General features: G+C 45.7%; 1 protein-coding gene across 2 annotated transcripts in view; it reads left to right on the top strand.

Moving 5' to 3' along the window:
- The window catches only part of TBPL2 (TATA-box binding protein like 2), a 49578-nt gene that overhangs the window by 15136 nt on the left and 16855 nt on the right, over positions 1-17587 (top strand). The window contains exons 4-8 of one of the 2 annotated variants that reach the window (XM_033952856.1): positions 997-1088; positions 1938-2105; positions 5659-5753; positions 7727-7839; positions 16795-16873. In XM_033952856.1, coding sequence (XP_033808747.1) covers positions 997-1088; positions 1938-2105; positions 5659-5753; positions 7727-7800 — 429 coding nt within the window. In that variant the 3' untranslated portion in view covers positions 7801-7839; positions 16795-16873. The remainder of the gene's footprint in view (positions 1-996; positions 1089-1937; positions 2106-5658; positions 5754-7726; positions 7840-16794; positions 16874-17587) is intronic. The other variant, XM_033952857.1, reaches the window with a different exon arrangement.

Here is a 17587-nt window from a genome sequence, read left to right as displayed (position 1 = left end):
TGATTACCGGTTTTAAAAAGTGCAGCAAGTGCCAGCGCGCAATTTTGTTGACGGACCCGCATCGACGCTGCCTGCAATGTCTTGGTCCAGAACATATTCCGAAATCGTGCCAGCCTTGTTCCACTCTCGCAGCACGTGCTCGGCAGCAGCATTCACTATAATTTTTTTTTATCATACCTGTTAGACTCTGATGACAATGCCAGTAATTGAGACATAAGGACTGACGGGCTGAGTGGTCACCTGTCACTTCACCACCACTAGGCTTCTCTGGTCTTTTTCCTTCCACCATCAGGTTCTTATATACACTTTACTACCAGGCTTTTCTAAAAACATGACCAGGCTCAAGTGCCTCTAGTTCTTCTGACTGCTTCTTACCAGTCTCTGTGCTGGTTGCCAAGAAACCTCACAGTCACCAACAGCCTAGGACCTTGAATTCTTCTGGCTGTTTCCTCCAGTCTTTCTGGTGGTCACCATCAGCCAGGATACCACTGGTATACTGGACTCTCCTGTCACTGGTCTCTTTCTCCAGTCTCTCTGCCAGTCACAGCCAGTTGTCAAGATTGAGCACTCACAGATCACTCTAAGCTATTGGTCAGGAGCCAGTCAAGGTTAGGCTTTCACCAGCATTCTTCCTCTCAAGGGTCAACTAAACCCGGAAGGAACTCTTACTTTTCATAGTTCTTTGTTCGAGAAGTTTTCAACTCCTTTTTCATTTGAGGTGAGTAGAGAGCTCCCAGGTATGTTTGCACTATCTGTATGCAAATGAGCTCCTTCTGCTGCTGAGACTTCCCTCTGCTGGCCAGTGATGGGATATACATAGAGACACTGCCAGGTGCCAGGTCTGTCATGAAAATGGCATAGAGACTAGGATCAAGTATATGTATTCTATACCACATTTTATTTGTTTGAATCATGAATTAATAATGAGTGTGATTGGTCCTTTCAGTCTGTCTAATATTCAGGTCTTTATCTTCTATTATCTTCTATTATCTACAGAGATTTGCAGCAGTGATCATGAGAATTCGAGAACCCAGAACAACAGCACTTATATTCAGCTCTGGCAAAATGGTCTGCACTGGAGCAAAAAGGTATAGATGAATTTTATTTCTGATGAAATTCAGTAGCTCACACAGTGATTGGTAGCCTTGATCAAGATCAAAAATTTAGTGTGCACCCTGAATCTCACTGTATGTGCTCTATATGGAAGCATCACAATGGCTGTAAGGACAACCAAAAAGGTTTCTCAATTTGACTTACTGTAGTTTTTACAGATGCAATCCCACCTCTCTACCCCCTTTTCCCCTTCCACCCCCCGTCCAATCATTTCCAGGTTAATATTTCACAAAAACTTTTCAGAAGATGTGTGAGAACTAGAATTAGGAGAAAATATACTTTTGATCAAGGTTGTAGGTAACTGTATTAGTCTACTCTTAAAGGTAATTCAAGAAAAATAAAACAAAATAAGAGAAAATAAGATGATACCATTTTTATTGGATTAATTTACAGTAATACATATTCTTTAGATAAAAAATAAATATCTATATATCTATATCTATCTATATATATATATATCTATATCTATCTATATATAGATAGATAGATAGATAGATAGATAGATAGATAGATATATAGACAGAGACAGAGCAATAGAAGGTAGAAAGTTGTAGCGTTAGACATAGTTCCGTGATGAGTCTCATTGTTTTAATGTTATGCTTGCTATTTTATTTTGTAAACTGTTACTGTCATTTTATTATGGATGTTTCGTTCTAATTTGCATAGAGATGTTAGATATGCGAACAATAAATTTTAAAAATAAATATTCCAATAACAGTCTCACGGGAGAGGTAGAGGTGGGTTTTATTTTTACTAATCAAGCTCTTAAAGCTGCAATCTAGTTAATTTTAATCTGCCTGTTGCTTTTATTTTCCTGTCTAAAGTGAGGAGCAGTCGAGACTTGCTGCAAGGAAGTATGCACGTGTCGTGCAAAAGCTTGGTTTTCCAGCTAAGTTCCTGGACTTCAAAATTCAGAACATGGTTGGAAGCTGTGATGTAAGATTCCCTATCAGATTAGAAGGTCTGGTTCTAACTCATCAGCAGTTTAGCAGGTATGATCACATAAATCATTATGGGAGCCCTGTAATAAATTAGTATGTGCCATCTGCCACCAGGCCCATAAGAATAAAATGCCTTTAGTAAGTTTGTGACTAGAGAATGACACGGGGACCGTTTACCGCGGTAAACCGTGGTCACCACAATAAATCTATAGGAATGGAGACATTTGCAACTGGTTTACTGCAGGAATGGGGACAAGACCTTTTACCGCCCCATGGGAGCAGTGAAAAGTCTTGCTCCTGTGGTAAAAAAAATTGCCGTGTCAGACTCGGCATCTCATCCCCAGCTTCTCTTACGCCTATTTTATCTTCAGGAGCCAGCTATGCCACAATGAAGACAGAAGGAACCCAAAATCAAAGCCTGAGCCCAATATGATTTGAAGAATAAAATTACCAGGCAACAAAAGGTAGAAAAATATTATTTTATATTTTGTGATTAGAATATTTCATATCTGAAATATGTATCCTGCTAGAGTTGGTATTAGACATAACTGGAGACCGCAAAGCCCAGGCTGTGCTTCTTTAGCTTCCAGCTGGCTTAGGGCTCACTCTCTCTGACCAGGGGGCAGTTGCCCTAGTTGCACTCTCCTAACACTATTCCTGCCATGTGTGACTGAAGTATTCTGTTAGCTTGATATTTCTATGTAGCATTCTGTAGTAATTTGGTTTGTTCAGTTTTCACAATAGTGGAGGGGATATTTGTGAAAGGGAGGGGAGACGGGTTTTGTTGATCCTTGCTCTGTATTATTTGTAACATAGTAACATACATAGTAGATGATGGCAGATAAAGACCCGAATGGTCTATCCAGTCTGCCCAACCTGATTCAATTTAAATTTTTTAATTTTTTCTTCTTAGCTATTTCTGGGCAAGAATCCAAAGCTTTACCCTGTACTGTGCTTGGGTTCCAACTGCCAAAATCTCTGTTAAGACTTACTCTAGCCCATCTACACCCTCCCAGCCATTGAAGCCCTCCTCAGCCCATCCTCCACCAAACGGCCATATACAGACACAAACCGTGCAAGTCTGCTCAGTACTGGCCTTAGTTCAATATTTAATCTTATTTTCTGATTCTAAACCCTTTGTGTTCATCCCACGCTTCTTTGAACTCAGTCACAGTTTTACTCTCCACCACCTCTCTCGGAAGCGCATTCCAGGCATCCACCACCCTCTCCGTAAAGTAGAATTTCCTAACATTGCTCTTGAATCTACCACCCCTCAACCTCAAATTATGTCCTCTGGTTTTACCATTTTCCTTTCTCTGAAAAAAATTTTGTTCTACGTTAATACCCTTCAAGTATTTGAACGTCTGAATCATATCTCCTCTGTTTCTCCTTTCCTCTAGGGCAGGGGTGTCCAATGTCAGTCCTCGAGGGCCGCAATCCAGTCGGGTTTTCAGGATTTCCCCAATGAATATGCATGAGATCTATTTGCATGCACTGCTTTCATTGTATGCTAATAGATCTCATGCATATTCATTGGGGAAATCCTGAAAACCCGACTGGATTGCGGCCCTCGAGGACCGACATTGGACACCCCTGCTCTAGGGTATACATATTCAGGGCTTCCAATCTCTCCTCATACGTCTTCTGGCGCAAGCCTGCTATCATTTTCGTCGCCCTCCTCTGGACCGCCTCAAGTCTTCTTATGTCTTTCGCCAGATACGGTCTCCAAAATTGAACACAATAATCCAAGTGGGGCCTTACCAATGACCTGTATAGGGGCATCAACACCTTCTTCCTTCTATTGACTACGCCTCTCTTTATACAGCCCAGCATCCTTCTGGCAGCAGCCACTGCCTTGTCATACTGTTTTTTCACCTTTAGATCTTCGGACACTATCACCCCAAGGTCCCTCTCCCCGTCCGTGCATATCAGCTTCTCTCCTCCCAGCATATACGGTTCCTTCCTATGATTAATCCCCAAATGCATTACTCTGCATTTCTTTGCATTGAATTTTAGTTGCCAGGCATTAGACCATTCCTCTAACTTTTGCAGATCCTTTTTCATCTTTTCCACTCCCTCTTCGGTGTCTACTCTGTTACAAATCTTGGTATCATCTGCAAAAAGGCACACTTTTCCTTCTATCCCTTCAGCAATGTCACTCACAAACATATTGAACAGGATTGGCCCCAGCACCGATCCCTGAGGGACTCCACTACTCACCTTTCCTTCCTTCGAGCGACTTCCATTAACCACCACCCTCTGACGTCTGTCCGACAGCCAGTTTCTGACCCAGTTCACCACTTTGGGTCTTAACTTCAGCCCTTCAAGTTTGTTCAACAGTCTCCTATGAGGAACTGTATCAAAGGCTTTGCTGAAATCCAAGTAAATTACATCTAGCATATGTCCTCGATCGAGCTCTCTGGTCACCCAATCAAAAAATTCAATCAGGTTCGTTTGGCACGATTTACCTTTTGTAAAGCCATGTTGCCTCGTATCCTGTAACCCATTAGATTCAAGGAAGTATACTATCCTTTCTTTCAGCAAAACTTCCATTATTTTTCCAACAACTGAAGTGAGGCTCACTGGCCTGTAGTTTCCTGCTTCATCCCTGTGACCACTTTTATGAATAGGGACCACATCCGCTCTCCTCCAATCCCCAGGAATCACTCCCGTCTCCAGAGATTTGTTGAACAAGTCTTTAATAGGACTCGCCAGAACCTCTCTGAGCTCCCTTAGTATCCTGGGATGGATCCCGTCTGGTCCCATCACTTTGTCCACCTTCAGTTTTTCAAGTTGCTCATAAACACCCTCCTCCGTGAACGGCGCAGAATCTACTCCATTTTCTCGTGTAACTTTGCCAGACAATCTCGGTCCTTCTCCAGGATTTTCTTCTGTGAACAGAGAATAGAAGTATTTGTTTAGCACATTCGCTTTCTCCTCATCATTTTCCACATATTGGTTCCCAGCATCTTTTAGCCTAGCAATTCCATTTTTCATCTTCCTCCTTTCACTAATATTTCTTACTGAACTGATGGTCCCGTAGGCAGTTTTAAAGTGACAATATACTTTTTGACTGTCCGTGATGGGTTCCATGGATGACGTCGCCATATGTGAGAATATCTGCTTGCTGTCCTTGGATAACACCTGCTACAGGTGAGTAACTATACTTTATGTGCTACTCTTAACTTGTGTTATTTTACCACAGGTCGCATTCTGTGTGGTGGGGCCTAGTAACTAATAATTACAGCTTCATGGTAAAATAACATGCTAACAGTAGCCCATGTTATCTACTATGGCCCTTAGCCGAGCCGGGGTATAAATTTTGAAGTACCACTGCACGCTATCCTTTTTGCTACAAGAGACTTAAAGAACTTCAATACATCATCAGCTTCCTACTGAATACATATTGCTCTAGCAATATCCATATATTGCCAAAATAACATACAGCTTGCCTCCATAAAGAAATGAACTGAGCTTGTTTTCATGTAGCAATGTTAGGGACCCGCTAAAGTGTACTGATTAATGCACATTATTATGATTTAATGCATGTTAAATAATGCATTTATCTTGCTGGTAAGTGTGTCCCTCTTGTTTCTTGTAACAGTTATGAACCAGAACTATTCCCAGGACTTATTTACAGAATGGTGAAGCCAAGGATTGTACTACTTATCTTTGTGTCTGGAAAAGTTGTGTTAACTGGTAAGTATTTTTGTTCTATCTGATGGAAAAAGAGAGAGAAGGGTTGTTCCCTGTGGGATATCCCTTTTAAAATTTTATTTCCTGCTGATGCTTACAACAGTTCTCAACGGAAAGGAACTCCATAAAATAGAGAAGTGTCCTAGTGGTTAGGGCTGCAGCCTCTGCACCCTGAGGTTGCAGGTTCAAGCTCACTGCTGCTCCCTGTGACCCTGGGCAAGTCACTTAATACTCCATTGCCCCAGATTCATTAGATCAGTGTTTTTCAACCTTTTTACACCCATGGACCGGCAGAAATAAAAAAATTATTTTGTGGACCGGCAAACTACTAGGACTAAAATTTAAAAACCTCATTTCCGCCCCATCTCCGCGAGCTCGGTCCCCGCAAATCATCTGATCCCATCCGCACAAGTCTCAGTTATGATTTTATATTGAATGTATTTTATTAAAGTATAAAAAGAAACAGTGTTCTGTACAATTGTCATTTTATAAATACAAATAATCCAGAGCAAGGATCAACAAAACCCCTGTCTCCCCTCCCCTTTACATATATCCCCTCTACTATCAAGAAAACTGAACAAGCCAAATTATTACAGAATGCTACACAGAAATATCATGCTAACAGAATACTGCAGTCACACATGACAGGAATAGTGTTAGGGGAATGCAACTAGGGCAACTGCCCCCTGGTCAGAGAGCATCCTAAGCCAGCTGGAAGCTAAAGAAGCACTGCCTGGGCTTTTTTAGTCCCCAGTTATGTCTAACACCAGCTCTAGCAGGATATATATTTCAAATCTGATATATTCTAATCACAAAATAGAAATAAAATTATTTTTTTCTACCTTTTGTTGTCTCTGGTTTCTGCTTTCATCTTCTTTTCACTCTCTTCCCTCCAGCGTCTGCCCTCTCTGTCTCTTCAATCCAGCATCTGCCCCTTCCATCCACTATCTTCCCTCTCCCCCTACCATATGGTATCTGTCTTCTTTCTATGCCCCTCTCCCCTTTTCATCCAGCCTGTGTCCTCTCTCTCCTTTTTACATGATTCATTCCACCTTCACTGCTCTCTTCATTTTTATCTCTCCCACACCAGATCTAGCATCGTTGTCCCTCTCTGCTTATTTCTCTGCTTACCCCTTCCCATCATCAATTTCTCTACTTTCTCATGCCTGTCTCTCCCCTTCCCCTCCTCTAATCTCCCTGCCAGCTGTTTCCTTCCTTTTTTCCTTATCCCTTCCCTCCTCCACCTGTCCAGCAGTAACTCTCTTCTCTTCCTCCCCTCCCAGCAGCATCTCTCCTTCTCCTTCCCTCCAGGTCCAATAGCAGCTTTCCCTTATTTTCCCTTGCCCAGCCTCCAACAGTGGCTTTCTCCCCTACCAGCAGCTCTCCTTACTTGCCAGCGCAGCGATTCAGGAAGGCAGCCTCGGGTCCTTTGTTGGGTCACGCCGCCTCTGAGGAAAGAGAAAGTTGCATCATCAGAGGCGGCCGCAACTCAGCAAAAGCCCCAAGGCTGCCTTCCTGAATTGCTGCGCTGGTAAGAAGGGGGGCTGCAGAGAGGGGCGAAAGCCACTGTTGGAGGCGCCCCATGATCTCTCCGGCCTAGCTGAAAATAACTCGTTGACCTTGCTGGCCCTGCGCGGACCGGCAGGAAATTGAACTTAATCAATTTCGTCGGCCCTGCACAGACCAGCAGAAATTTCCTGCAGACCGGCGGTTGAAGAACAGTGCATTAGATTGTGTATCCACCAGGACAGATAGGGAAAAATACTTGAGTACCTGACTGTATACCACGTAGGCTATAAGTGGTATATAAATACTAAAGTAAATAAAAAAATTAACTATTGCATCTTTGAATGCCTGAACAGCCTATCAATAAATATGATCATTCTGAGGGATATCTGCACTGACAAACTTTGGTTGTAACCAAGTAATTGCACATGGCTGCAAAACAGTACTAATGTTGAACTGTTTTATTGTAGGTGCTAAAGAGCGTTCTGAAATCTATGAAGCATTTGAAAATATATATCCTATTCTAAAAGGTTTCAAAAAATAACTGTTCACACCTTTGCCCTCAAAAAGACAACTGTGAAAGGTATGCATTTTTCTACAGTAATTCTGTATAGACAATATTTTGTTATGCAATGGACTTGATACAGGAACTGTTTTTGTATCAAACTGAAATAACAACATTAAAAAAATAAGCATCTCACTCTTTATACACTGTAAGCAATGGTGATATACTATGTTATACTATTCATAAAAGAATCTTGGATGAGAAGCTAATAGTTTTGTTAATAGTTTGTGGCCTGTAGAAGTTGATTGATTGATTGAATTTGTTTTGTAATTGTTTACTTCTCATCTTTTTTTGTTTTAAAGCTCTTCTTATTATATATTTTGTTTAAAAAAATATGCCAAAAACAGAGTATTCAAAATATTTACATTTTGTGCAGAAGAACTTGGGACACTGAACACTAACTTACCACTAATAAAAACCATAAGTAGTTGAAAGTCTTGATATGGGTTACTAATTTGTTGAATTTAAACTCCTCTAAATACACAAAATCAATTGGTATGTAGTAAAATATATTATACTAGTCTTTAAGCCCGTTACATTAACGGGTGCTAGAATATGTGTGTCTTTCTTTCTGTCTCTCTCCCTACCCCAGTCTCTTTCTTTGTCTCTCTCCCTCCTGCTGTCTTTCTGTCTGTCTCTCTCCCTGGTCCCCTTTGTCTGTCTGTCTTTCTGTCTCTCTCTCCCTGTCCCTGTGTCTTTCTTCCTTTTTTTCTGTCTCCCTCACGCTATCTGTCTGTCTCTCTCCCTGCCCCCTATGCAGCAGCAGCAGAATTTCCCTCCCCCACCCTACTTCCCTGTGCAGCAGCAGCATTCCCTTCCCCCCACCCCACTTCCCTGTGCAGAAGCCGCAGCAGCATTCCCTCCCACTCCATGTCCCTGTGCAGCAGCAGCAGCAGCATTTCCCCCTCCCCCTTTCCTTCCTTCCTGTGGTCTGGCCGGCTCCCTTAGTCCCTTTCCGGAGTTATTTTTAAGTTTAAAGGTGCCACGGCAGCTCCTCTCACGATCCTCCGCCTGCATCAGAAGCCTTCTCAGACGCAGGTGCGGCTCGTGAGAGGAGCCGCCTTCGTGGCTTTGAACTTAAAAATAAACTTCGGGCGTGGAGTGTAAGGGAGCTGGCCAGACCGCACAACATTACTTTGGGGTCCGCAAGTGTGGGGCCATTGTAAGTGCACATGCGCATTCCTACTGGTCACGGACCTATGGATCACGCAGGTAGTTATCCCAGGACAAGCAGGCAGCATATTCTTAACGTATGGGTGACGTCACCGACGGAGCCCCGGTACGGACCTTTTTAACTAGAAAGTTCTAGTTGGCCGCACCGCGCATGCGCGGGTGCCTTCCCGCCCGACGGAGGAGTGCGTGGTCTCCAGTTTCTTCGTTTCCGCGGAGCGAAGAAGACGCATGTGCTTTTCAACGGCCGTTGAAAACTCTCAATTTGCCTTCCCGCTCGCGATTTTTGATCCACTTTTGGTTCTATTTTTGTCTTTCGACTTCATTCTTCTAAAAAAAAAAAAAATTCTTTCTCGTGTCTTTTTCTTTATTTTTGCAGCCGGCCCCGGCGGGGCCTGTTGTAATCATCCAAGCCTCCGGGTTTGATTTCGCGGAGGCCGTGTTTCCCTTCATGCCCCCTCAGCCGGGCTTCAAGAAGTGCCAGCAGTGTGCACGCCCGATCTCTCTAACTGACCCACACAACTGGTGCCTTCAGTGTTTCGGTCCAGAGCATCGGGCTGACACCTGCACCCGCTGTGCTACTCTCAAGAAACGCACTCTTAAGAACCGGCAAATACAGCAAAATATTCTTTTCGGTACCGGTTCTACCATGGATCAGGCCCCGACGTCGACGGCACCGCCTAAATCGGCACCGACCACATCGACACCGCCTGATCCTCCTTCGGGGTCGATAGCGCCAGGTAAGCCTGCTAAGAAGCCTTCCACTTCCCTTGAGCGACCTCCAGCTACAGCGGTGACCCCGGTCCTTCCGACGTCCCGCCGCTCCCGTAAACGCTCCGCTCCGATCACGGTGAGTGCCTCGTCATCGGCCTCCTCATCGCCGGAGTGTCGAGCAGCACCTATGGTACCGAAGAAATCTAAAGCGGTACCGGTGCCCCCATTGGAGGACCGAATCTCGGCCATCCTCCAGGACAAGCTTCAGGAGCAGCTACAGAAGCAACTCCAACAGCTCCTTCCAACCTTACTGGCACCGCTCCTTCCGGTACCGGTCCAGCCCGAGCTTCGCACCGCTCCACCGGTATCCACCCCCTCGGTACCGTTGAACACATCCATGCCGGTCTTATCTGCTCAGCCTGCACTTCAGACTTGCTCGGCAGAGGACCCTTCCCAGGCCCCAGATCGACGCCGGTCGTCTCGGGATCGGGATCGGCACCATTCCTCCAGGGACAGGGATCGACGCCGGTCTTCATCCCCCGGCACCGTATCCATGCGATCTGGCAAGTCCCTTTCTAAAACCCACCATACTGAGCCGGCTATCAGGGACCCAGACCTATGGGAGCAATCCCCACTCGGTACCGAGGAGGATGCCTCTTCTACAGATGAGGAACCCTCCATGGCTGAAACCACTTCTAAGCCCGAGCAATCCTCCTTCACGAAGTTCCTTCGGGAGATGTCCGCGGCTCTCTCCATCCCCCTTGAGTCCGACTCTAAGAAGTCCCAGGCCTTTTTAGAAGCTTTGGACTTCGACCAACCTCCCAAGGAGTTTCTTAAACTTCCTGTACATGATATCCTCCGGGAAACATTTTATAAAAATTTGGAGACTCCACTTACTGTTCCAGGTGCCCCTAAAAAACTGGACAGCTTATACCGGGTCATCCCTATTCCGGGATTTGACAAACCCCAATTGCCCCATGAGAGCCTCCTTGTAGAGTCCACTCTCAAAAAATCTCAGGGCTCCAGCGTTTATGCCTCCACCCCTCCTGGCAGAGAGGGAAAGACAATGGACAAATTTGGAAAGCGCCTGTACCAGAATGCCATGCTGGCTAACAGAGCCAACAATTACACCTTTCATTTTTCATTTTATATGAAACACCTGGTCCAACAACTTTCTGCTCTAGAAAAATATGTACCTGAGCGTAAGGTCCCGCTCTTCCAACAACAGATTTCCAACCTCCTTCAGCTCAGAAAATTTATGGTGCGCTCGATTTACGACTCCTTCGAGCTTACTTCACGAGCCTCTGCACTGGCTGTGGCCATGCGACGCCTAGCCTGGCTGAGGGTGTCTGACCTTGATGTGAACCACCAGGACCGTCTCGCCAACGCGCCCTGTCTTGGTGACGAACTTTTTGGGGAGTCTCTTGATACCACAACACAAAAACTTTCGGCTCATGAGACCAGATGGGACACCCTCATTAAGCCCAAAAAGAAAACTCCACCGGCTCGACCATACAGGCCTCAGTCCTCTTATCAACGTCGATTCTCTGCCAGGCCGCTGAATCCTCCTCACCAGCAATCCCGCCGGCCTCGTCAACAACAACAACACACTCAGGCTCGTTCTCAGTCTCACCAGGCGACCAAGCCTCAGCCTCAGACAAAACCTCCTCAGCCCTTTTGACTCCTTTCTCCAGGGCATAGCCAGTCTCCAACCATCGTTGCCTCTTCCTCAACCGATCGGAGGCCGCCTCACCATTTTTCTCCAACGCTGGGAGGCCATCACATCAGACCTGTGGGTTCTCAACATCATCCGTCACGGATACTCACTAAGGTTCCAGACTCTCCCTCTAGACCATCCTCCCGTAGAGTCTGCTTCTCACTCCTCCCAAACTCCACTCCTCCTCAGGGAGGTCCAATCCCTCCTCCTCCTCAATGCCATCGAAGAAGTTCCTCCAGACCAAAGGGGTCAGGGATTTTACTCCCGCTACTTCCTGGTACCCAAGAAAACAGGAGATCTTCGTCCCATCTTAGACCTCAGGAACCTCAACAAGTGTTTGGTCAAAGAAAAGTTCAGAATGCTCTCCCTGGCCACGCTTTATCCTCTTCTATCTCAACACGACTGGCTATGTTCCCTGGACCTCAAGGAGGCCTACACTCACATCCCAATCCATCAGGCTTCGCGTCGCTACCTCCGATTCCAGATACAAAATCACCACTATCAGTACAAGGTGCTGCCCTTTGGTCTCGCATCATCACCCAGGGTGTTCACCAAGTGCCTGATTGTGGTAGCGGCTTTTCTCAGGTCCCACAACCTACAAGTGTTCCCATACTTGGACGATTGGTTGGTGAAAGCGACTACATCTCCGCTTGTGCTGCAAGCCACTCATCAAACCATCTCTTTCCTCCATCTCTTGGGGTTCGAGATCAATTATCCCAAGTCGCATCTGCTTCCTACGCAGCGCCTGCAGTTCATCGGAGCAGTTCTCGATACCAATCAAATGAGAGCGTTCCTTCCTGCCGACCGGCACCGGACGCTACTTCACCTTTGTCGGCAGGTGCTCCTTCATCCATCCATCCATCCCTGCTCGCCAGATGATGGTCCTTCTAGGCCACATGGCCTCAACAGTCCATGTGACTCCTCTGGCACGACTCCACCTCAGGATACCTCAATGGACCCTTGCCAACCAATGGTCACAGACCACGAATCTTCTTTCTCATCCCATCTCTGTGACATCGTCTCTTCAGCAATCTCTTCAATGGTGGTTGAACTCCTCAAATCTCTCCAGGGGACTTCTCTTCCATCCGCCTCCTCATTCCATGGTCATAACCACGGATGCTTCCCCCTATGCATGGGGGGCCCACTTGGGCGATCTCCGCACCCAGGGACTTTGGACCCCTCAGGAGCGTCAACATCACATCAACTTCCTGGAGCTCAGAGCCATGTTTTATGCTCTCAAGGCTTTCCAGCATCTCCTCTACCCTCAGGTTCTTCTCCTGTGCACGGACAACCAAGTCGCCATGTACTACATCAACAAGCAAGGCGGCACCGGATCTCGTCCCCTTTGTCAGGAGGCCCTCCGAATCTGGACCTGGGCCACAGCCCACAATCTTTCCCTCAAGGCTGTCTATATCCAGGGCGAACAGAACTCCCTGGCCGACCAGCTCAGCCGCATCCTGCAACCTCACGAGTGGACCCTGGACCCTCCTACTCTCCACTCCATCTTTGCTCGCTGGGGCACCCCGCAAGTGGACCTATTTGCAGCTCCTCACAACCATCAGCTGCCCCAGTTCTGTTCCAGACTCTTCTCTCCGCATCGTCTGACCCCAGATGCATTCCTCCTCGACTGGACGGATCGGTTCCTCTATGCCTTTCCTCCACTCCCTCTGATGTTGCGGACCTTGTTCAAGCTCCGCAAGGACAGGGCCACCATGATTCTCATCGCCCCCCGGTGGCCCCGACAGCACTGGTTCTCCCTCCTGCTCCAGCTCAGCTCCAGGGAGCCCATTCCTCTTCCTGTGTTTCCTACTCTGCTTACACAGCAGCATCAGTCTCTACTGCACCCCAATCTGTCTTCCCTCCACCTGACTGCTTGGTTTCTCTCGGGCTGACCTCTCCAGATACCCTGTCTCAGCCTGTCCGTCGCATTTTGGATGCCTCCAGGAAACCCTCCACGCTCCAATGTTACCATCAGAAGTGGACCCGGTTTTCCTCTTGGTGCCTCCTGCATCATCACAATCCCACCTCATTGGCGGTAGAGACCATTCTGGACTATCTGCTCTCTCTGTCCGATGCTGGTCTCAAGTCTACCTCAATCAGAGTCCACCTCAGTGCCATCACTGCTTTTCATGAGCCTATCCTCGGAAAACCTCTCACGGCTCACCCTCTGGTTTCCCGCTTCATGAGAGGCCTCTTCAACATCAAACCACCTCTACAGCCTCCTCCTGTCGTCTGGGACCTAAATGTGGTTTTGTCGGCCCTCATGAAACCTCCCTTTGAGCCTCTTGCTACTACTTCGCTCAAACTCCTCACATGGAAGGTGCTTTTCCTCATTGCCATCACCTCTGCCAGGAGGGTCAGTGAACTGCATGCACTGGTCGCCGATCCACCATTCACAGTTTTTCACCATGACAAGGTGGTTCTGCGTACCCATCCTAAATTCCTTCCCAAGGTGGTTTCAGCTTTTCACCTCAACCAATCGATTGTATTGCCTGTCTTCTTCCCAAAACCCCATTCTCATCCTGGAGAACAGGCGTTACACACACTGGATTGTAAACGTGCCCTTGCTTACTACCTTGACCGTACCAGGGCTCACCGTTCCTCTCCTCAGCTTTTTCTGACCTTCGATCCCAACCGCCTGGGTCGTCCTGTCTCTAAACGAACGCTGTCCAATTGGCTTGCTGCCTGTATTGCGTTCTGTTATGCTCGGGCCGGCTTGTCCCTGGAAGGACCTGTCACGGCCCATAGGGTCAGAGCTATGGCTGCTTCTGTGGCTTTCCTCCGTTCCACACCTATTGAGGAAATCTGCAAGGCGGCCACTTGGTCTTCAGTTCACACAGTCCTTCTCCAGACGGGATGGACACTTCGGCCAATCTGTGTTACAAAATTTATTTTCCTAATGGCCAACCATCCCCCCTCCCTCTCTGTTAGCTTGGAGGTCACCCATACGTTAAGAATATGCTGCCTGCTTGTCCTGGGATAAAGCACAGTTACTTACCGTAACAGGTGTTATCCAGGGACAGCAGGCAGATATTCTTACGACCCTCCCTCCTCCCCGGGTTGGCTTCATAGCTGGCTTATCTTAACTGGAGACCACGCACTCCTCCGTCGGGCGGGAAGGCACCCGCGCATGCGCGGTGCGGCCAACTAGAACTTTCTAGTTAAAAAGGTCCGTACCGGGGCTCCGTCGGTGACGTCACCCATACGTTAAGAATATCTGCCTGCTGTCCCTGGATAACACCTGTTACGGTAAGTAACTGTGCTGAGTGCGCATGCACACTTAGCGTTTTATTATTATAGATGGCATGTAGTTTGAAGTCTTGTATGGACTTTCATGATCTGTGTAATAAATCAATGTAAGTGAGCCACTAAAATTATTTTTTTAAATTGAGGTCCATTTAAATTAGGTGCACCTTTTACAAAGCCTTGGTAGTGATGCTGCTTTGGTAAATTCAACGAAGCCCATTTAATTCCTACGGGCTTCGATGCATTTATCACGGCAGCATCGCTACTGAGGTTTTGTATAAGGGGGGGCCATAGGATTGCTTGTATTTTCATGTATTGACATGAAATGCAGACTTAAATGTAAAAAATACTTTACATCTGTAGGAAGTGTTGGGGTATTTTTTGCAAAAATAACATCTTGAACATTTTTAAAGCATGAAAATAAACCAAAATTGTTACCAAAAGTTAAAACATTCTTTCTTTGCCATTAATCACTATGGGCCTGATTTCTATAAATGGCACTGTGGTTTGGTCAGTGGATATCCTTTTTCCTGTGTTGCCTACTCAAAGGAATAGGCTGAGCTTTGGTCTTTTTCACTGATCTGGACATTCTCCTATATCCTCACTTTGCTGGTGTAGATCTGCCTGCTGCCAGTTATTCTTGCCCAGCTAGTGCATAGATCCCTATAGACCAACCTACCATTAGTCACTCTTGTTCTGTACTACCCCAAACCCCTATCAGCACTGGTATCTAGGGCTTATTAGAAATTAATATGCACACCAGCATTCTTCTTGCTGAGACCACCCTTAAGTCTCAGTTTCCTAGGACTTCTTTATGTGTTTTTTCTCTGGAAAGTCTTGAATAATATCTCCTCTCTACTTTAGGGTGAATGAATTTCAATTCGGTCCAAGATCCTTTAGAACCCTCTAACCTGGAAGAGGCTATTTCTCCCTCCCTTTCTGGGTTTTCTCCAATCCTGAGGGTCTCTTACATAGCTTCAGAGTCATTTCCCTCTGTACCTAAGCACATATGCAAATTTGATTCTTCAAATGCAAATCAGTTTACTCTGTCCTTCTGGGATTTCTTTTATCAGCAGTCACCCCGATTGGAAGGCTAGGGTGTATCTGGGACCAGCCACCGCCCTCCTAGTCTTTCTATACTGATTAGATCGTCCTAAAAGTACTAGTGTCCTTAGTCATATCTACTTCTCCTCTTCCCCCCCCCCCCCTGCTTCCTTTTTCTTTCAGGGGTGGTTCTACAAGGAAACAAAGAGATTTCTGGGATGGGATGTATACCCTGTCACAGGGACTTAACTTATAGGTTTTAGTCAGTACAGACATCAATCAGTCATATAACACCATTTAAAGAATCACAACTACTGATGCCTAAGCAGACTTAGGTATTACTAGGTATTCTAGAGATAGACACCAGTATTTTCTGATACCTGAGTTGACCATGCCTATTCTCTGTCTTTAACCGTACCTCCTTTTCAGGTAGGCATCATTGGTTATCACAGGGTGTCTCAACTTAGGCAGCGCTATGCACTGCATATTATTCTGTGCCATTAAACCCATTTAAAAAAATTAACTTAAGCACAAATTTTAGTTGGGTATCGCTAGGCGTCTCTGATAGTGTGCTTAATGGCACTTAACCTAGGCACTATTTATAGAATTTCTGCCTATGACTAGTCCAGCCTGCCTAGGAAAATTGTTAGAGCTTTGTACCTGCCACACAATGCAGGTTATTTTCCCCATGATTTCTTAGAAGTGCAAAAGTCAAACTTATTCTGGTTTACAGCCTTTTAGGGATCCACTGTGTATATCCTACTCCTTTTTGAATTCCAGCACTAGTTTGGCTTCTACCACCTCTTTTTTTGGACAGCCCAGGCATCTATTACTCTCTTCCATGAAAAAAAAATGATTTCCTTTTGAATCTACTTCTTATAGCTTTGTGTATCATGCCCTCAAGTTCTAGGAATTCTCATCTATATTCTATTTTTGATGAAGAGAAGAATAAGTTGCTCAGTCACCTGAAGGGCTTGTAAAAACCATAATCAAAGGGAAGCACATCATTCAGGGACCTCCATGGTAGAAAGATTTGTTTAAATCATCTTCGTTTTCTTTAGTTTGTCTCTTATTCTTGGCAGCTATATGCAGTGTCTCCAGATCGAGTCCTGTTTTGGGTCCAGCATCACCTAGATGGGGGCCATGCTGATCTTCCTGCAGGTAACATTACACAGAGGGGAAAGGATTGGAATATCCCTACCCAGACCTAGCACAGACATAGCAACTCTGGTTCTTGAGGGCCATAATCCAGTTGGGTTTTCAGGATTTCCCCCAATGAATATGCATGAGATCTATTTGCATGCACTGCTTTCAATGCATATTTATTGGGGAAATCCTGACAACCCAACTGGATTACGGCACTTGCGGACCGGAGTTACCTGTCTGGCCTAGCAGCTCCTGGACATGTTAACTCAGTGGTTCCTAACCCTGTCCTGGAGGACCATCAGGCCAGTTGGGTTTTGGGGATAGTCCTAATGAATATGCATGAGAGAGATTTGCATATAATTGAGGTGACAGGTATGCAAATCTGCCCCATGCATATACATTAGGGCTATCCCAAATACCCGATTGGCTTGGTGGTCCTCCAGGACAGGGTTGGGAACCAGTGTGTTACCTGCTGGTGAGTCTTGTTTGATGGAGGTAAGTGACGGTAGAAGCTTTTTTTTACTTACAGGTTCTTGATACAATACAATACAATCTTTATTTATATACTGCCAATATCTCCATGAAGTTCACAGCGGTTTACATAAATAATTATGGTGATACAAATTATTAGGTAGTATTACAGTTTTAGGAATTAATAATAAATTCTTGAAATAGAAAGGTCTTTAGGTCTTTTTTGAAACACTTAAAGAACATAAGAACATAAGAAGT

The sequence above is a fragment of the Geotrypetes seraphini genome, chromosome 7 (genome assembly GCF_902459505.1).
Source record: "Geotrypetes seraphini chromosome 7, aGeoSer1.1, whole genome shotgun sequence".
Classification (NCBI taxonomy): Eukaryota; Metazoa; Chordata; class Amphibia; order Gymnophiona; family Dermophiidae; genus Geotrypetes; species Geotrypetes seraphini.
Note: the sequence above shows the minus strand (reverse complement) of the source record. Positions and strands in the feature narration are given on the sequence as shown.